At 37.9% G+C, this 22,819-nt stretch overlaps 1 protein-coding gene across 2 annotated transcripts in view; it reads left to right on the plus strand.

Moving 5' to 3' along the window:
* The window catches only part of LOC126330384 (4'-phosphopantetheine phosphatase), a 156,530-nt gene that overhangs the window by 76,219 nt on the left and 57,492 nt on the right, over nt 1-22,819 (plus strand). For both annotated transcript variants that reach the window (XM_049996354.1, XM_049996353.1), the window contains exons 9-11: nt 7,284-7,494; nt 10,694-10,846; nt 13,690-13,777. In XM_049996354.1, coding sequence (XP_049852311.1) covers nt 7,284-7,494; nt 10,694-10,846; nt 13,690-13,777 — 452 coding nt within the window. The remainder of the gene's footprint in view (nt 1-7,283; nt 7,495-10,693; nt 10,847-13,689; nt 13,778-22,819) is intronic.

Genomic DNA, 22,819 nt, shown 5'->3' on the forward strand with positions numbered 1-22,819 from the left:
GAACCATTTTGTGCAAAGGAAGAAACTGTTTCTGACTCGGCAGCTCAACCTACCCCTCAAGAGTCCCACAACCAACTACATTCACAATGTCAGCACTTATATGTCTTAGCATACCTTTCATGGAATGTTCATTTATGACATTTGGAAACACTTCCAGTGAACTGTAGAGGGTTCTTGTTGCTAGCATACATTTAGTCAATGCTATTGGGGCTCTTAAAAATTTCTTACCAGAGAGAGATGAAACTTTACTATTGATGTTTTTTGCCCTGTGGAGAACTTGCGGATTTATTTCTTTATTTATTTCCATTTCACTGGCTTTTGGTATATATACCATGCAGTTACAGTACATCTTACTACTAGAGACATGAAAATCTCATAATAATGATAATGTGGAAAATAATACAAAAAAAACCAGAATTTACAAAATGTCACTAAATTTAGGATTTTTCCCTATTCTTGTTTTTAAGGTATAAATATGAAGACCACCAAATACACATATGTCACTTTAGTTTTCTTCTTCTTTCTTGGCTCTACAGCTCATGATGAGCCTTGGCCTTTTCTACAATTTCCTTCCATTTCTCTCGGTTCTTTGCCAACACTCTCCAGTTTCTATAGCCCATCTTCCTAAGATCTTCGATTACTCCATCTTCCCATCTGCCTCTTGGTCGACCACATCTTCTCTGCCCGCCTGGCTTTTCTTGTAATATTCTTTTTGGTACTTTTGTATCATTCATACGAGCCACATGTCTCACCCACCTCAGTCTGGATGATTTCACTATCCTTCTGGTGGGTTGGTCTTTGTATATGATGTACAACTCATGGTTGTATCTCCTCCTCCATCTTCCTCTTTTACAGATTGGGATGATAATTCATCTAAGTACCTTTCTTTCAAAACCATCCAATGTTTCAACATCTTTAGTTGTTAAAGGCATATGTAATCACTGGTCATATAAGTGATTTATAGATAGTCAGTTTAGTGGTACAAGTCAAGAGCCTTGAGGATAGAAGTCTTGTTAGGGCAAAATAGGCTCTGTTGGCTAGTATTAATCTCTGCTCAATTTCATAGGAGGTATCATTTAGATGCGTAACTGTTGAGCCCAGGTACTTGAAATGTTCAACTCTCTCAAACATATAGTTGCCCATTGTTATTGCATTTGGCACATTTTCTGTATGTGCTTTTCCAGCTGCCATATATTTTGTTTTTTGTTCATTTTTTGTTCATTTGTTTTTTGTTCATTTTGTTTTTTGTTCATTAATAATTAACAACTACTAGCCTGTTCAAGAACTGTAAACGTTCTTCCATTGCTTTTTGGGTTCTTGCTATTATATCTATGTCAACCACGTAGGCCAGTATCTGCACTGATGTATAGAAGATCACTCCCCTATGCAGAAGATTTGTGTTTCTCATCACCTTTTCCAGGGTGGCGTTAAAGAGAAGACATGCCAACGCATCCCCTTGTCACACTCAGTTTTTAATACTCGATGTATTGGACATCATTCCTAGTCTTACACTACCTTGTGTTTCGCTCATTGTCGTTCTCACCAGCCTTACCAACTTTCTCGACATTCCCAGTTCATTTAGAGCTTGACATATCTACTCTCTATATATGCTGTCATAAGCCGCTTTGAAATCTATAAAGAGGTGGTGTGTGCCAACCCTTTAGTTTTAGCAACACATAAATGATCATTTTGACTGCTCAGATTGTTTCTGCCGCAGCACAAGATACGTTATGTCACACAAACATGCAGCAGTAGTAGTATGAGACCTTCTTATGGAATCATGTCCATTGACTTCACCAACTTGGTACCAAATTACCACTTTCCCATGTAACCTAGATCTTGGACTATGCTATGTATCAGCCCCACCACAAATTTCATTCACAAAATAATAAAATAATATTGAATAAACATTATCAGTGTTTTGTTGTACCGCCAGAAACATGTTTGTGTGGCATGTGCAGTGTTAAATGGCTTTATGCTTAATTACAGTCTTACTATTTTATCAGCTGATTTGTTTTCACCACGTAACACCTGCTGTTTACGTCCTTCTTAGTTGCTGAGCGATGTACCACTTTTCGTTCTGACGCCGCAACTCTTCCTTTTCTATATCTTTACTACTTTTTATCTATGTAAATGATGAACTATTGGTTTTGCCGTTTAACAACTTTTTAATAACTGTGGAAGTATTACAGGCATTGGGTCCCTATGTGTCACCAGCCTAAACGTTTTACATGAACCTTTCAACACTTGATGGACCTGTTTACAAAGAGAAAGCAGAATATCTCTTCCTTTGACGTTCTCCAACAACGACCTAGGATGCTCGATGCCCTCGCGGCGCAGGCTCTTCCATGGCTCGCGGTAGTTTGCAGCATTCGTTATATTCCTTGCCCACTTGCCGCTACGTCGAACTTTCATGGTGATCGTTGGGCAACGTCTTCCACATTATCTGCAACATAAATAAACTTTATTCCCACAGTATTTCTGAAAACCCAAAAACAAACTTAAAGAACATAATAATAATAACTGTTCTTACAATTATTCGTATAACTCTTGGTCGATTTAATGAGGGGTGGGACAGGCCTAAGCCTTGTGACGCCACACGACATATCCTGTGCTGTGATTGGCTGAAGCAAACTGAGAAGGGGCCATCTTGGTTTACATGGTTGTGAATTGCTGTGTTTGGTGGTGTTCATGTGTATACTTGTATACTAAAAAATAAGCATTTTAATTGGTGCATCAGATGAAAGCTCTTTCCAAAAGACATTGTTTTTAATGCAGTTCATTCAGCTAAAGTGTGACATCAGTGGTTGTGTGTTATGTCTATTCTGAGTTAAATCAGCTTGAAGATGGTTTCATTATTGTGGGAAAAGGAATTTTTGGTTATGAAACTACAAAGCTTTTGAAATGTACGAAGAGATTAATACTTGAGACACAAATAAAGAAAGCACTGTAACCCACTGGATTGCACTATCATACTAGGCTGACAACTCTTATGCCCACAGATCCATGGCATTTGTGTTACAATCCTTGGAGGAGGAGGAGGAGGATGATGATGATGATGATGATGATGATGATGATGATTAACTGTATTAGTGCTGAGTAGACAGAGTGTCTGTTACTATACCTGGAAGGGCAGGTCTCAGCATTGCACGTATCCTTAACTGATGCAGATACACTCAACTGCTTCAGAATTTAGTGGGAATGCAACTTACCATGCCCCCAGTAGAATTAGTGAAGTTCGGTGGCAGGAGGAACAAGACTTCTGGTCAGGTGACTACAGGGTTATAAACACAAAATCAAATAGGGGTAATGCAGGAGTAGGTTTAATAATGAATAGAAAAATAGGACTGCGGGTAAGCTACTACAAACAGCATAGTGAACGCATTATTGTGGCAAGATAGATATGAAGCCCATACCTACTACAGTAGTACAAGTTTATATGCCAACTAGCTCTGCAGATGACGAAGAAATTGAAGAAATGTATGATGAAATAAAACAAATTATTCAGATAGTGAACAGAGATGAAAATTTAATAGTCATGAGTGACTGGAATTCGAGTGTAGGAAGAGGGAGAGAAGGAAACGTAGTAGGTGAATATGGATTGGGGCTAAGAAATGAAAGAGGAAGCCGCCTGGTAGAATTTTGCACAGAGCACAACTTAATCATAGGTAATACTTGGTTTAAGAATAATGAAAGAAGGTTGTATACATGGAAGAACCCTGGAGATACCAAAAGGTATCAGATAGATTATATAATGGTAAGACAGAGATTTAGGAACCAGGTTTTAAATTGTAAGACATTTCCAGGGGCAGATGTGGACCCTGACCACAATCTATTGGTTATGACCTGTAGATTAAAACTGAAGAAACTGCAAAAAGGTGGGAATTTAAGGAGATGGGACCTGGATAAACTGAAAGAACCAGAGGTTGTACAGAGTTTAAGGGAGATCATAAGGAACAAATGACGGAAATGGGGGAAAGAAATACAGTAGAAGAAGAATGGATAGCTTTGAGGAATGAAGTAGCAAGTAGGTAAAAAGATGAGGGCTAGTAGAAATCCTTGGCTAACAGAAGAAATATTGAATTTAATTGATGAAAGGCGAAAATATAAAAATGCAGTAAATGAAGCAGGCAAAAAGGAATACAAACGTCTCAAAAATGAGACCGACAGGAAGTGCAAAATGGCTAAGCAGGGATGGCTAGAGGACAAATGTAAGGATGTAGAGGCTTATCTCACTAGGGGTAAGATAGATACTGCCTACAGGAAAATTAAAGAGACCTTTGAAGATAAGAGAACCACTTGTATGAACATCAAGAGCTCAGATGGAAACCCACTTCTAAGCAAAGAAGGGAAAGCAGAAAGGTGGAAGGAGTATATAGAGGGTCTATACAAGGGCGATGTACTTCAGGACAATATTATGAAAATGGAAGAGGATGTAGATGAAGATGAAATGGGAAATACGATACTGCTTGAAGAGTTTGACAGAGCACTGAAAGACCTGAGTCGAAACAAGCCCCCCGGAGTAGACAACATTCCATTGGAACTACTGACGGCCTTGGGAGAGCCAGTCCTGACAAAACTCTACCATCTGGTGAGCAAGATGTATGAAACAGGCGAAATACCCTCAGACTTCAAGAAGAATATAATAATTCCAATCCCAAAGAAAGCAGGTGTTGACAGATGTGAAAATTACCGAACAATCAGTTTAATAAGCCACAGCTACAAAATACTAACACAAATTCTTTACAGACGAATGGAAAAACTAGTAGAAGCCGACCTCGGGCAAGATCAGTTTGGATTCCGTAGAAATACTGGAACATGTGAGGCAATACTGACCTTACGACATATCTTAGATGAAAGATTAAAGAAAGGCAAACCTATGTTTCTAGCATTTGTAGACTTAGGGAAAGCTTTTGACAATGTTGACTGGAATTCTCTCTTTCAAATTCTAAAGGTGGCAGGGGTAAAATACAGGGAGCAAAAAGGCTATTTACAATTTGTACAGAAACCAGATGGCAGTTATAAGAGTTGAGGGACATGAAAGGGAAGCAGTGGTTGGGAAGGGAGTGAGATAGGGTTTTAGCCTCTCTCCGATGTCATTCAATCTGTTTATTGAGCAAGCAGTAAAGGAAACAAAAGAAAAATTCGGAGTAGGTATTAAAATCCATGGAGAAGAAATAAAAACTTTGAGGTTCGCCGATGACATTGTAATTCTATCAGAGACAGCAAAGGACTTGTAAGAGCAGTTGAATGGAATGGACAGTGTCTTGAAAGGAGGATAGAAGATGAACATCAACAAAAGCAAAACAAAGATAATGCAACATAGTCGAATTAAGTCGGGTGATGCTGAGGAATTAGATTAGGAAATGAGACACTTAAAGTAGTAAAGGAGCTTTGCTATTTGGGAAGCTAAATAACTGATGATGGTCGAAGTAGAGAGGATATAAAATGTAGACTGGCAACGGCAAGGAAAGCGTTTCTGAAGAAGAGAAATTTGTTAACATCGAGTATAGATTTAAGTGTCATGAAGTCATTTCTGAAAGTATTTGTATGGAGTGTAGCCATGTATGGAAGTGAAACATGGACGATAAATAGTTTGGACAAGAAGAGAATAGAAGCTTTTGAAATGTGGTGCTACAGAAGAATGCTGAAGATCAGATGGGTAGATCACATAACTAATGAGGAAGTAATGAATAGGATTGGGGAGAAGAGAAGTTTGTGGCACAACTTGACCAGAAGAAGGGATCGGTTGGTAGGACATGTTCTGAGGCATCAAGGCATCACCTGTTTAGTATTGGAGGGCAGCTTAGAGGGTAAAAATTGTAGAGGGAGACCAAGAGATGAATACACTAAGCAGATTCAAAAGGATGTAGGTTGCAGTAGGTACTGGCAGATGAAGAAGCTTCCACAGGATATAGTAGCATGGAGAGCTGCATCAAACCAGTCTCAGGATTGAAGACAACAACAACACGCCCCCACGAAATGTGGAAGGACAAATATTTGCATTCATGCTGAAGCCAGTTTGTCTTACATGTTCAAAAATAGATCCCAAGCAACTGTTTTTACTCTGTACTTAAGTGTTGATGGATCAGCGTTATATGATCTCAAATGAGAACTTTGTAGTTATGACAATACTTTCTTGTGATAAACCTTAAATGGTATAAAATTACAGAGTTATTTTTCATTTAATTCAGTATATTTAGTAGACTGAAAGTAAAGGTTTCTTTTTTTTACAACATAAATAAGTGTGTTGTGTGATGCCAATAAATATAATGTTAATGATAATTTATTTTCATTTTGACCACAACACGAAAAAACAATGAAATAAAACAAAAATAAAGAACATACAGAATTCGGAAAAATAAGCCTTCAAAATTGGCCACAAAATACAACTAGTTTTTCAGTGGCTACTTATTACATAGGAATTACACGTGATAAATTAAACAAAACAAAGAACATTCATAGAGACAAGAGCAGTAATTGATAACAGTTCATAACAGCACCATATGGCATCTCGGGAGAAATACAAATATTATTATAACTGAGGGTGAAAAGAGATTGTTAAAGGTAGAGATTATTAAGAATTGAGAAAAAGTAATGTTGTAGAAGTACAATAATCGGGAGAAATACAAATATTATTATAACTGAGGGGGAAAAGAGATTGTTAAAGGTAGAGATTATTAAGAACTGAGAAAAAGTAATGTTGTAGAAGTACAATAATTTGCTCTGAACTGATATTGCTACACAATCTTTTGGTTAAATGAAATCTCCCATAAGGTACATATTAAGCAGTAACGGACATAGCACTATTGCTCTGTAATCCAGAACTTAAAAGAGCACTGCTCACAACTTGGTATGCACTATTATTGGAGGAGTACATGGTAAGAAGTTTCTGCTGCTAATGATTTCATTTTATAAATAATTTTCCTTGTAACTGTATTGTTTGTTCTGTTTATTTCATAGTGATTTCGATTGTTTTGCTTGTATGACTAGCACTTGTTAGAGATGCGTGGAGCTATGAACATCTGCAATATATATTTACTTATTTTTTCTAGAAGCCTTTAATAAACATATTTTGTAGCAGTTGATTACACCATGCATCTCTCGCAGATACTGAAATATGGAACACTATGACCGCACAATCAAGAGCACTGTGAAACGAACAGAATATTAAAACAGTACAGCTGTAAGGAATTTTTTTTATACATTTGAGCTATTTATACATGTTTACTCATATTGCTGTTTCTCGTGAGTAAGACTTTTGTCTCATTTTCTACTCTTAGATGCAGATAAATACTCATGGCTGGAGAACTATGCAGGGAGCTCTGGCCTCCGAAGTCCTGTACCAACACAAGTATTATCTGCCCATGGTGTCGCAGTTGATCAACTTGAAATTGACAGATGGGAGTCAGCTGTCACCTATTGCCCACTACTGGCAGACCCTGCAGCTTACATACCAGACACTGTTGATTTGACAAAGGATACAGAAGCAAGGTGTGATACTGCTGCTGATTGTTTCATAAATTATTTCTTTATTTTCCTGCTTGCAGAAGTACTCAAGCAGAATCAGATCTCAGTTTTTGTATGGAGATCACTTTTATTTCTTAAATACTTTCTTGCCACATTTAGCTTTCTGTTTGATGTGAGTATGAGTAATTTCTGAGGTGGCACATGTGAAAAAATCATATGTGACTTATTTGAATTAAAAAAAAAAAAAAATCTGGTTTCTCTCACCTTGTTGAATGTGACCTGTAGGTCGGACGCATGTAGGTCCATTGAACTCGCCATCTCACCAGCTACTAAATCTACATCTATACATGACCCAGGCTTGTCATATGTCATCTGGGTTGTCCTCTTTCATATTTTGTGCTCTTTGCGTTCTACCTTCCTTTTTGTTGTTGTTGTTGCGCTTTACACTCCAGATTCACAGCCTTGGCTCACTTTGATCAGATTTTTGGCCACTGAACTTTGACCCTGTTCATGGACATGTGGTAAACAGCAGTCTGATAAAAATGTACAAGACACAAGACAGCAATTATAATGTCAAACACATCTGCAAGTTAAACTAATGTTCACTCTCAAAAAATACCAAATAATCAAGGATGTGACATAGAATATTTGTCATTAGCTGTTTTTTATTGGCAATGTTTATTATGCTGTTAGATTTTCTTTATCGGTATACAAGATTTTAGCGTTAAACTGTTAGGTTTATAAACAATGTAGGAAAAGACAGATTTGCTAGTTACTGTAAAGAAAACATATCAAGTTGCAGACAGACATAACTACAAGACACTTACACAAAGCTGTCGGCCTCAGCCTTCATCAGTGAAAGCGAGACGTACACAAGGAAGCATACTGCGTGAACACGCAGCATCAAAACAAATCCTGACCTAGTCATCTTACCTGGAGACAAAGGTTCCACCATTGTTGTTATGAATCACTGTGACTATATGGCAGAAGACATCTGCCAAATATCTGACTCCTCCACATATAAACTCTGCCAGAGTGATCCCATCCCAGAAGTCCAACACAACCTTCAATCCCTGCTTAAAGCCTTAGGCCCTCCCCAGAACATCTCCCGTGAATCCATTTCCTTCTCACCCTTAAGACACCCTGCACAACTACCCTCCACAAGCTCCCCAAAATCCACAAACTCAACAATCTTGGAAACTCCATAGTGGCTGGTTATTGTGCCCCTGCTGAAAGAATTTTAGCCCCCATTGACCAACACAGCCAACCAATTGCCCATAATCTAACTTCCCACGTCAAAGAAAGTAACCACTTCCTTCACCGACACACTACCAGTCACTGTTGATCCCATCTCCCTGTACACCAACCTTCCTCATGCCCATGGTCTTACCACTATTGAACACTACCTTTTCCAATGTCCTTCAGACTCCAAACCCAGTACCTCATTCCTTGTACACCTTACTAACTTTATCCTAACCCACAACTACTTCTCATTTGGAGGGCACAGCTGTGGACACTCGCATGGCACCCTCCGACGCCAACCTTTTTATGGGCTATCTAGAGGAACCTTCCTAACCTCCCAAAATGCTAAATCCCTAATCTAGTTCAGGTTCATCGATGGTATCTTCATGATCTAGGCTCTGGGTCAACACAACCTATCTTTATTCCTCCAAAACCTCAACAACTTCCCTTCCATCTGCTTCACATGGTTCTCCCCAACCCAGCATGCCACATCCCTAGATGTTGACCACCTCTCTGAAGGCTCTATCTGCACCTCTGTCCACCTTAAGCCATCCGACCATCAACATCACAGTACCTGCATTTTGACAGCTGTCACTCTTTCACACCAAAATATCCCTCCCATATAACCTCACCACCGAGGTACAGTGTACCTGCAGTCACAAACATTCCCTTGCTCAGTATGCTAAGGGTCTCACCAAGGCTGTCACAGATACACATTACTCCCCAGACCTAGTCTGCAAACAGATCTCCCTTGCTGTTTCCCCTCATACCTCCAATCAATACACTACGCCCAAGAACCAACCACAAAGGAGTTCCCCCTTCATTATCCAGCCCCACCCCAGATGGCAACAACTGAACCACATCCTTCACCAAGGCTTTGATTACTGATCATCATGCCCTGAAATGTGGGATATCCTATCCGAGATACTTCCTACCCCTCCTAAAGAGATGTTCCATCGCCCACCCAATCTCCGCAACATCCTAGTCCATACCTATGCCACTCTCAACCCAACCCATTGCCACAAGGATCATATCCCCTTGGAAGACACAGATGCGAAACCTGTCCAATCCACCCACCCAGCAAGGGCCAGCCCTCCTGTGAAAGTAACCGTGTCATTTACCAGCTCCACTGCAATAATTGCATAGCTTTTTATGTTGGTATGACATACAGGACAAACAGCCACTGCCAAACTGTGGCCAAGAGCAAAATAGACCATCCTGTGGCACAGCATGTAGCTGAACATAACACAGTTGACTTCAGTGGTTGCTTCACCTGAGCTGTCACGTTCTTTCCCTCGACCGCCAGCTTTTCTGAGATGTGCAGATGGGAGTTACCGTTACAACACATTCTCCAATTCTGTAATTATCCCAGCTTCAACCTACCATGACATACTGTCCTCCACCCATCAGTTTCCACCCCCTATGTCCTATAATCTCCTCCCCAGTATCATTTCCAATCCTGTTTATTTGTAGCTTTCTACCATCTCATCTGCCCATATTTCCCTGCTCTTCTCCTTTTTCCCCACCTCCCTGCCCCACAACCTCCTGACACTGCCTGTTGGCAGTGTAGTCACTGAACTTTACACTGGACAGTGTTTGTCTCTCTCTCTCTCTCTCTCTCTCTCTCTCTCTCTCTCTCTCTCTCTCTCTCTCTCTCTCTCTCTCTCTTTTCCCACCTGTACTGTAATATGCCTTCCCCTAGTGCTGAATTTGATGGTCATGTGTTAATGAGGTGTACTTGCTTTTGTGTGTGAATCGTGTGTGTCTCTCATTTCAATTACTGATGAAGGATGTAGCTGAAAGCGTTGTGTAAGTGTTTTTTAATTGTGCCTGTCTGCAACTTAATGTGTCTTCTTTATGGTAAGTAGGATTTGTCTTTTTCTATGTTGTTGATACTCCTACCTGGAGTTTCCAGTGTTTGAAAACGCTAGGTTATGTTCTCATTATCAAAATATCATGTAAGAACTATATTGTTGTGCAGGAACTACTGGCTGCAATGTTTTGAAGAATCAATAGATAAATTTGTACTACGGGCTGTTGAAAGCCAGCCAGATAGTGACACAGCGAAGGATAGGGCACAGAAGTTCAAAGAAAAATATCTTTCTCGACTTCAATATCTGAAGGAACAGCCCTTGTAAGTATTAAAAGTGTAATTGCAACTATGTAGATATAGTAATCTTGTGTATGTATGGTGACAACTATTTACCTTTCTCCTCTTCTATCCTCCTGCCCCTCCCCCTCCCCTTCCTGAAACTGACACTTTTCAGATGTTTTCTTTAATCAGCAAGTAGTCATTTTTAACATATATTGTTTTAAAAAATTAATCTCATTTTATAATGAAAGCGCTATACCTATGTAACAGACTATTTTTCTTTTATTTTTTCCTCATTTCTTTGTTAAAAAATCCTGTAGAAACTATAGAAAGTATCATCAAGTATTTTTAGGCATTTTTAGGCAGATAGTGTGTCTATTTCCCGGGTTCGATTCCCGGCGGGGTCAGGGATTTTCTCTGCCTCGTGATGGCTGTGTGTTGTGTGATGTCCTTAGGTTAGTTAGGTTTAAGTAGTTCTAAGTTCTAGGGGACTGATGACCTCTGAAGTTAAGTTCCATAGTGCTCAGAGCCATTTGAATCATTTTGTAATGTATTTCGTCAACCTACATCTGTAATACGATAAGAAGACGTGTAGAACACAAGTAGACGTTTCTCTCATCAGTGCTTTCCATCTTATTTTTTGATGAAGCAGTGCTATGTGTCATGAAGGAATAGAAACAAATCCCTGAAAAGTACTAAAAAATAAAGACTGTACTGTGTCGCTTCAGGAGCTGAAAAAATTGTTACTGTCTTGTACACTGAGGTTGTCATTTGTACAAAATGTACATTTGCACATAATTTTATTCGCATTTTTTAGGTCCACTTCCATTGTGGGTGTTGTGCCAAGAGACAGATTTCAGAGACTTCTCAGATTTTTCAATTTTGATTTAAAAAAATCAGCCAAGGCTGAATGCGTGCCAGGCAACAAAATTCACTCCTGTATCTGCAATTTGGGGACAGTTCGTAGAAAACAATATTCATTCTTGCCACTCTGAAGAAAATATAAGCTATAGACAAGCAATTGTTACCGAGCAAAACAAGATGCAGGTTTATTCAATTCACACCCAACAAACCTGACAAATTTGACCTCAAATTCTGAATTGCTTCAGACATAGTGACAAAGTATATATGTAACACTTGCAAAAGAGGACACAGCATGAAGAGTGCAACCAAATAGAGAGTACACTATTCTGTGTCTGTTGGAAACTTATTCACATCTCCTCAACTTGCTAAGGAGCTCAAAGGAAATTAAACTTAATTAGTTGGTATGTTGAACCATATCTGTCATGAATTCCATGATGAGGTAAAGAAACCAAAATTTGAAATACACTAATCCTGTGTCAGCCTGGCAACACAGACTGCACCATGACTGTATGCCAAGGAAAGGAGAATAAAAATGTCATTCTTCTGAGTGCACTGTGTACTGAAGTAGCAATGAGCAAAGAAAGAAAGAAGAAACCTGAAACCATTACACTCTACATTGCAACAAAGTACAGACTGTACGTGGTTGATCAAATGGCCCCTAAATGTACTACTAAGGTTGCATGTAGGAGATGTATGTCGTGTACATCGTCTTATACATGGTGCCAGTAAATTGTAACAAACAAGACAATGGACAGGAAGAAGTAGATACTTCAACTGATGAATGAACTACAGGGACCCAAAGAACAGGAAGGAGCACAGACAAAAGAACAGGGTACGGGACAAAATCGTCTAGAAAGTGGAAGAAGTGCCAAATCAGCCTCTGCAAATGCAAAAGGACCAACGACAACTGTGTAAAGTGCCACAGACCCATATGTAGAAAACAGAAATCATCTGTGTTAAGTGTGTGTACCACATTCCAGTGACCTTGAGTGAAAAGTCGAACAAAGCCTTGTGCAGGACACATGTGAGTAAAATATGGACCAGACATACAAATTATGTCTAGAAGGTATGACAAGTAGTTAACATATGAAAGTCTACAGTTCATGAAACTTGTTAGCATGAACAGTGATGAATTGATAAGATATTTCTTTGGGTGAAATAAGTAAGTAGTGCTTTAAATACTGTATTAAATAATTGTTATAACTCAAAAAAGGTAGGGAATAACATACACTAAAATAAAATACTTCTTTAAGTCAAATATAAAAATATTTTATTTGAGGCCAAAATCACTCCTTTCTGGAATTTTAGGAACTTCGCTGTTCCAGAGTTAAGTTGTTCAGGTAGTAAGAGCAGCAATGTGACCACATACATGTGCACTTGAAAATAACCAGCATTCAGAATTTGCCAATAATGGGAAATAAAACATTTTGTTTCAAATAAATTGATGGGCTCAGTGTGTTTTTCTTCAGATTTATGCTTTAGTTTCAGTAACCAATAAGCAGGTACATCTGTTATTAAATGAGGAAACTGGTGTCAGTAGCTCTGTTAATCAGCAATTTAAATTTTGTTTCTACAAGAAGATTGAGTTAGTAAAGGGAAAAATCTCTCACTTCAGAATAGAAAATTATATCATGTAAGCTTGTTAAGGAATCTTCAGCTGTTACACAAAGATTGAAAACAAAAAATTGATCCAAGAGTAAGTCAGAATTGATTTTAAAGTATATGCAAATCCAAAAATGGTTTGGATGCCAAGTGGCGCAATAACTAATTGATCAACTATCATAGTATTAGTGAACTTTGGAAAATAAGACTTATTTTATGTCACACTGGCTAGTGCTTTATCTATTTCACTAAGTTTAATAGAATATTTAACCTAAAAATGTAACATTCATGTGATGATTTTCTTATGTTAAATTGCTATTAATGGTAGACAGTACTTGAAATTCGTGTGTGTATTTTTTTCTCATATATTAAGATTCTTTTTTCCATTTAATGTGTGGCATTACATTTTTCTTTTTCAGTGCTTATGGGAATTTAACTGTGAGGAGTCTGTTGGATACTATTGAGCATTATATGAAAGAGTTTGATTTTCCTGATCCCTACTTACTTGTAAGTAAACACTACCTTTGGCCTACATGCAGTACATGTTTAGTGCATAGTACAATAATATAAAAGAAGTTGTTTTTGGTACAAATACAGTATACTTTCTATTATTTGTGTGCAGATCATCTGGTTTGCAGATTATTTATGCAGAGAGAGAGAGAGAGAGAGAGATAGAGATAGAGAGATAGAGATAGAGAGATAGAGATAGAGATATAGAGATATAGAGATAGAGATATAGAGATAGAGATATAGAGATAGAGATATAGAGATAGAGATATAGAGATAGAGATATAGAGATAGAGATATAGAGATAGAGATATAGAGATAGAGATATAGAGATAGAGAGAGAGAGAGAGAGAGAGAGAGAGAGTGTTCTTCAGCATGTTGTTGTTGTTGTTGTTGTTGTTGTTGCTGTTGCTGTTGTTGTCTTCAGTCCTGAGACTGGTTTGATGCAGCTCTTCATGCTACGCTGTCCTGTGCAAGCTTCTCAATCTCCCAGTACTTACTGCAACCTACATCCTTCTGAATCTGCTTAGTGTATTCATCTCTTGGTCTCCCTCTATGATTTTTACCCTCCACGCTGCCCTCCAATACTAAAGTGGTGATCCCTTGATGCCTCAGCACATGTCCTACCAACCGATCCCTTCTTCTGGTCAAGTTGTGCCACAAACTTCTCTTCTTCCCAATCCTATTCAATACCTCCTCATTAGTTACGTGATATATCCACCTTGTCTTCAGCATTCTTCTGTAGCACCACATTTCAAAAGCTTCTATTCTCTTCTTGTCCAAACTAGTTATCATCCATGTTTCACTTCCATACAAGGCTACACTCTATACAAATACTTTCCTGACACTTAAATCTGTACTCGATGTTAACAAATTTCTCTTCTTCAGAAACGCTTTCCTTGCCATTGCCAGTCTACATTTTATATCCTCTCTACTTCGACCATCATCAGTTATTTTACTTTCTAAATAGCAAAACTCCTTTACTACTTTAAGTGTCTCATTTCCTAATGTAATTCCCTCAGCATCACCTGATTTAATTTGACTACATTCTTCAGCATAATGTGGTATATATTTCTCTAGCAAATAGCAGTAAACAGCCCACTGCATGGTAGTAAATGCCATTTCCAAGTGATTGCCATGTGACAACAGTGTAGTTTTTCCTTTGTTATTGACTGGACGGTTCCATGTAAGTCAAAAGCTCACAGTTTTCCATTGTTAATGAGCATTTAAGTGTCAACAAAGCAAGCTAATAGAAATTTGTAAAAGAGATGATGAAGAAATGAAAGAAACATGTGTCATTGCTAAAACAAAAATGAGAATTGAGATTTGAGAAGGGAAAACTGCTGCAAAACTAAGTCCTGATTGTGGTATTAGAATGGAGACTGTTTGGACATTAAAAAGGATAAGCAGAAAATACAGGGTTCTGTCAGGAAATATGATCCTAGTACTGGATCATCTTCATGAAAAAGCATGAAGAGATCTACATTTGATAAATTAGATGCTGCTCTTTTTGCAATGATTTATCCAAAAATGAGCAGAAGTTTACATTGCTTCGGGTTAGATCTGCACTGAATAAGCTATATTTTTTCATGAAGCTCAAGGGTTAAAGGGATAATTTAATGCCTCATCTGGGTGACTAACCAGATTAAAACATCACTGCATCCACAAACTTACTGTGCAAGGAGAGCGGCTTAGTTCAAATGTTGTGGCAGCTGATTCCTTCCTGGAAGAAATCTAGTAATTTGTGGAAGAAGAGAATTTCACTCTAGACCAAATTTGTAATGCAGACAGAAGAGGCCTGTTTTGGATATATTTACCAACCATAATAATAATAAAACAGCGAGCATTCGAAGATATCACAACTAAGGACCTTCCTGTGTATTATTACAAGCAAAAAATAGCATGGATGGATAGTGAAATTTTCAGAAACTGGTTCCACAAACATTGTGTACCACAACTTCGACAGTTTCTAGAAAAGAAAGGATTGCCACAGAATACTATTCTATTGCTTGATAACACCTTTTCGCATTGTGATTATCTTATCTGATGAAGGTCTCATTGTAACTGAGTTTTTACATCTGCATCTAAGTCAGTATTCCGCAATCGACATTATGATGCATTGCGAAAGATACCTTGTACCATTAGTAGTTGTTCCCTTTCCTATTCTGCTCACAAATAGAAAGAGAAAAAAATGACTTTGTATGCCTCCATGATCCTAGTACTGGATCATCTTCATGAAAAAGCATGAAGAGATCTACATTTGATAAATTAGATGCTTATTTCTATCTTATCTTCGTGATTCTTATATGCAATATAAGTTGGATGCAACAGGATCGTTCTGCAATTAGCTTTAAATACTGGTCCGCTAAAAGAACATTGCCTTTTCTCTAGGGATTGTCATTTAAATTCCCGAAGCATCTCTGTAACAATTGTGTGTTGCTCGAAGATACTGGTAACAAATCTAGCATCCCACCTCTGAATTGCTGTGTCATATTCCTTTAACATGACTTGGGACGAATCCCAAATATTCAAGCAGTACTCAAGAATAGGTCGTACTGGTGTCCTACATGCGGTCTCCTTTGCAGTTGAACCACAGTTCCCTAGAATTCTCATAATAAACCAAAGTCAACCATTCGTGTTTCCTATCAGAATCCTCACATACTTGTTCAATTTCATATCGCTTTGGAATGTTACACACAGATATTTAAACAACATGGCTGTGTCAATCAGGACACTGCTATTGGTGTATCTGAACATTACAGGTTTGCTTTTCCTACTCTGCATTAACTTACATTTTTCTACATTTAGAACTAGCTGGTTTTCATCACACCAACTAGAAATTTTGTCTAAGTCATCTTGTATCCGTCTACAGTCACTCAACTTTGACATATTGCTGTAAACCATAACACCATCAGCAAACAATCAGATTGTTGCCCATTCTGTCCATCAAATCATTGATCTATATTGATAACAACAGTGATCCTATCACACTTTCTTGGGGAACTTCTGATGGTAACAATGTATCTGATGAATACTCGCCATCAAAGGCAACACAGTTTTTTCTATAACTTAAGAAGTCTTCAAGCCACTCACCTATCTGTGAACCTATTCCATATGCTTGTACCTTCAGTGGGATACTGTGTCAAACACTTTCTGGAAATGTGGACTCTGCCTGTTGCCCTTCACCCAAAGTTCGCAGTATATCATGTGAAAAAAGGTCAAGCTCAGTTTCGCATGAGCAGTGCTTTCCAATCTCTCCTAACATGACTGCCATTATACAGTCAGTGGACCTAGGTATAATTGCATAGGTAAAATAGTGCTACCAGGCCAGTTTACTAAGAATGCTACTTGATAAGGATGATTTAGTGGCGTTCAGGAAGAAGTAGACATTCAAGATGTCTTACACAAGATTTCTTATGCCTGGCAGGAAGTCAAGCCTCATATACTAGTCAATGATAGAGGAGGACTCCTCAAAATATGGAAGAAAGTGATTTTCAAGGTTGCATTGAGGAAGAAATAACAACTCCACAAATAATGAATCTGGGAGAGGGTTTACATGGTTTTCGAGATGTGAATGAAGAAAACTTGAATAAGTGGCTGAAGATCAACGCATGTGAACCTGGTTTCCAGTACATGAGTGACACTAAAATTGTGACCCCTGCTTCACTTCAAAACAAAGACTAGAACAATTAATATGAAAGTGGGGAAGAAGACAGTGACATTGTCAGTCATTTGTACAACATTGCAGTATGTACACTCTTTCATAGATCATATAGGCCAGAAGGGGGTTACAGTACAATACCATCATTGCTGCAAGAAAAGCTTGAAATTCTGTGCAAAAACATGTCAGCTCCACTCAGAAACAGATCAACATCACATGCTGTTTTAAAAAATATATAGGTCTACTGTGCATATCTACATAATTTGTAACAACTTTTGAACAAAGAATACATGTAATTTTTGAAATTTTTCCAGCATAAAGAGTATTCCATGAAATTTCAGGATTGCAGCTGGATAAAGTCTACTAATTGCCATGGTATTTTGGCTGACAACCTGTAGCGCTTCGCCTACTTTATTTCTTCGTTTGTTGTCCCCAGTGTCAACGTACTGGCTGCTACACTGGCTGAAAAATGGGTTGTGGAAGTGCAATTACTGTCTACGGTAAATGATATATCTGACAGATGCACAGATGCATTTCAGTCTTTTACTTTCACTTTTCACAACCCTCTCCCCCAATAATACACAGTAATATATGGCCAGTGTACTATTGTTTAAACTTTCGATAAGCCTTATTACCAATTTTCAGGCGAACATAGATATACTGCTACAATAATTTCCTTGTTGAACATCTGCGAGCAGCAGAAACCTAACCACAAAGTCCACAGTTCTTGAAGAATAGAAAGGTACATATGGAGCATACACTGTTACCGTTTTAACACACTGCCTAATTGTGTTACAATTATTTCACGGTTGTATTGTTGTTGATCTAACCAATACAGATTCCTCATCAGAAACTTGGCCATGGACTGGCTGTCTCGTGACCAAAAATTGGGCCCTTATATATCATCACAATATTAGGTGCTGAAACTACACATTGTTCAAAGTTTAATTTACAGAAATTACAATTAAAACTTAACTCATTAAATTAACTGAATACATCGAAAAATTCGTTCTTTTTAACAGTTTCTCCTACTACAAGGGTTAGGCCGAATTATTTGTTTAAATCATGAAATTAACAAATATCATTACACAAACAACACTTTTGACAAATCTGTTAATTACTTTGGAATTAATTAAGGGCTGGCTGTGCTAACATGTTTTCAAATAGATACTTTGATTATTAGCATTTCATCTTCCAAGTGTTTATAATTAGTATAGAATTTATATTTTTTTATAATTCAACAATATAATTTAAGTTACAAAACAATTACTGATTTCACCCTATAACAAAAGAGACTAACTAGCAGTAGTCAAAATAAATTAGAACATCAGTTACATGTATAAAACTAGCACAAAATTAGATCTGGTGTTATATTCTTTAAAACTGAGGGCCAACCTTTCTCTTTTATGAAAATGCAGATTATATTCACATATGTTAATCGTAATTTGTTAAAAGTGAAAAACTGAATTTAAGGTAAAACAAGAGGGGAAACAAAAAATACCCCAGCTTGCTTCATCACAATCCATTCAGCAATCTTCAAGTGAGTGTGTGGCACTGAAGGTTGGTAGTTCACATTCCTAATTTTATACCAAAGATTGACATGGAGATGCATGTCCAAAGGAAAATGCTACATGAGCGAGCTATGTCAAATTTTGTGCCCTCTTTAAATATTGCTCCAACTGTGGTGTGCAGGGGCATCTGCGATGGTAATACTGCTTGCATTCCCTCTGTCAGAAAGTGGGCCCATGGAGTTAAAAATTCAGTTGTCATATTGATAATAACTGTCATTGGATGTGCCATTCTTCATAAAATGTTTTCTTTCTTAAGATATTAAAGAACTCACTGGCTCTCACACCTTATACAGTTGAAAGCCGCCATCGTGATAAGTAAGATGTTCAACCAAACTTATTTCCACAGACTCCTTAGTAACTGAATCTGATCTTGATTCCATGGCAGAATAATCCATGAAATGAAATGTCCTATGTGGATACTGTGCTTGGCTACTGCTGACTTACAGGGTTGTGGAAGGCAAGTGTGGCGATTATGTTCAACACCCCTTTCACACAAAGTGTGTTTAAAACTATCACAGTTACTCATGCTTTTCGATTATTTGTACATATTCTCCCCCAGATTACCTTGAATAATTGATGGTGTACTGTAGTTGTAAAGCTATAATACTAATTTTGCTCTGCCTTAAAATTATTTGGTATTGTTAAGTGTATTGTCTGTCATGTGCTTTTATTCATTATTACCATCATAGAGAGAAATTTGCGTGCAAACAGTTACCTGAAAGAAAAGCTATAAAATAAAATTATGATTTTATGGAATGGAAAAATATAATCCTGCGAAATCTGTGTTAAGGAAAAAAATTACTATTATCTACAAAATTAATTATGTATATGATATGTATTTCTTTGTATTCCATCCACATATTTGTTAGTTTTTCAGAGAAGTAGGTGGCGTGGCCAGTATTTCCTTTCACAGTTCCCAGTAAATCTGGTAATAAACATCCTTCCTATCAAAAAAACCTTTTTAGCCCTCCTTACTGAGGCTTCTATTGTCTACATATTATCTGCTCTTGGCCAAATGGAACTATAATTACATCTAAATGTTTCATGGTCCCACACGTGGTTCAGTCCTAAACTCTTCATTCAAATCTTTCTGTTCCAGAGACTTTCATTCCATGAAAGATATAACCTCCATTTTCACAACTACTGCTCTGTTCTAGTTAAAGATCTCCTCCCATGCTCCTGGAGACTAAACTGGTAATACCACTTCATCATACAGTCACTAACCACAAACAATAGGCCAAGCATTGAAACCTCCTTGGAAAAGTTCCTTCTCATTTCCTTCAAAACTACACTCTTATTGCATTTCAGGAATTTCTCACTTCCATCAAAGTGACCCAGAAAAATCTACAAAACTTGAAGCTTACTATGTCGTAATTTTTTGGCACCTATGATCTGAAAGGAGGCTATTCTTTACTGTTAATCTCACAGCAGACAAAGATCCACTACAAAGGTACTATACTGATGAGTGTATGACAGAGGGACTGCACCATCTCTGACATTGATGCATACAAAACTGTTTCTCATGATTTGGAGCTGTAGAAAATCCCACACATCCAAGGCTCCCCTCACTGTCTTCATAGATCTTCTGAAATCAACTGATTGACTTATCCATTCTCTCTCTCTCTCTCTCTCTCTCTCTCTCTCTCTCTCTCTCTCTCTCTCTCTCTCTCTGGATATCCCCTGGTGTAATGCTTCAAAGCATCCATTGAATGCTCATAAATTGCAGTAGATTGGCACCTCCCGTGTCACTGAGGAAGCTTCCATTTTACATAAGACACCAACCGTGTCCTGGAGTGTCCCAGATCCATTTTCACTGCCTCTCCCACTATACCCTCATCCCTTCTACACATGGGATACCAATTATTAAAAATTCACCCCCTAAAACACACCTGAAAGCTACCCAGTAAAATTTTTGCAGTAACCATTGTCATGAAAGGCAGGATGCTCCTATTCCTTGTCAGCCTTTGTATGGGTCACATGGGAGGGGCATTCCTTAATTCCCAGAAGTGGTATATCGTCGATTGGTTCATATTCTATACTATATGTGAGATATGAACTCATGGTGCAGAAAAACAGTTACACAGCTCTACTCAGACTCCTTTTCATAGTCAAAATTTACCTTGTGCTTTCCCAGATTTTAAGTCACTTTTCTGAAAATTGACATCCATCTTCTTGAGGTCTGCATTTAAACTTCTTTTCACATCAATAGAACCCCTCCCCCTCCTCATCACCTCCCCCCCCCCCCCAAAAAAAAGTAAAATATAATAATATAAAGAACCCTCCATACAGCATTGGTACCTATGCTATGTGAAATGATTCCAAGACCAGATCCCTCAAAACTCTAACAGCAATAACTTCTCCCACCATTTCCCCTCCATGTAATCCTCTGGTAGCATTCACAAACAAATCTTTTGAGCAGTGGCCTTCACCTCTGCTTCTCACCAATGGATTTTCTTCTTTCAAACTACATTATACCACCGTCTTTCATTCACACATTGTGTTCCAAAATTACCTTCAGGAAGGAGAGATGTTAAATTATACATTAATTGTTGAAGCAAATTCTATAGGCTTTTCTTTACCCCAAGTTTCATCTAGGAGCAATCTACTAAAATTGATAATTACTCCAAACATTAGCTACACATGTAACTTCATACACCACTACCAGCTGTTTATATACTGGTGAAGTTAGAGCCTATGTAATCCGAGCATTGGTTTTAACTGAAATGTCCATACCAAATGTTCTAATGTATTGTTAAAAGAATAATAATAATAATAATAATAATAATAATATTTTTTGTTGTTGTTGTTGTTGTTATATTGCATTATATTACTTTGCGTGCCACAGCAGACTGGTGAAGGTCTTTCAGTTGGGCACCACTTTGGCGATTTTTGTGTCCCTAGTCTATCCCAGTAATCCTACCAGGGAAGGGGGACCTACAATTTAATGTGGAATCTAATCTTGCTGAATCTTCACATCATTGAAAGGTGAAGGCAGGTTGGAAAATTCCCATGGTTTGGCCAAGATCAACTCTGTGACCTCCCGATTTTCAGGCATGCTCCTTACCACTAGAGTATCAGGCCCCATAGGAATAGCTAATAATGTAATTTCTTACTTTAGATTTGAACAGTTGGAGATTTTCAGTATCCTGCCTGATGTCTAACAGAAACATGTTAAAAACATTTGCATCAGGATATAAAATCCATTCTGAATTAAAGACAGATTTTTTTTGTTTTGTTTTTTTTATTTTAAAAGCTTAAAATATCTGTAGGAATAAATACGATGTAGGACCCTGAAGAGACAAGACACGCAGCTGTCAGCTTTGTATATTATTCTTACTGTGTGCTATTGTAGAATAAACATCTTTTCGAAATTAGCTGCATTGCACCAGAAGTGATGTGTTGGCAGAACTGAGCTGTTTGAATAAATACACGTACTGTCCACTTTTGCCACACAGTGTTGAAAATTGGTCATGATGTCTTCAGTGATGCTATTTTCAAAACAATATTAGAAATTCCTGGATGGAGTGATCATAAAGTAAGGGAAAGGCAACCACATGTCTACAGCAGAGTGATAGCATCAAGCACAAAAGCGCATAACAGAAAGCAGTGTTTACATTAGCTTTCAAGCAATTACTCTTTTTCTGTCAGTAGCAGATGCACTCTCACACAATCAGACAGACACCCAAACACACACTCTTTTGTTTTACATGTTTTTTGTGCTCCATGCATCAGTCCACTGTAGGTGACTGGTTACCTTTCCCTTATTTTACATAATACTGTTTGCAAGTTTCACTAATAGACAGATTTGGT

This window comes from Schistocerca gregaria, chromosome 2 (genome assembly GCF_023897955.1).
Source record: "Schistocerca gregaria isolate iqSchGreg1 chromosome 2, iqSchGreg1.2, whole genome shotgun sequence".
Classification (NCBI taxonomy): domain Eukaryota; kingdom Metazoa; phylum Arthropoda; class Insecta; order Orthoptera; family Acrididae; genus Schistocerca; species Schistocerca gregaria.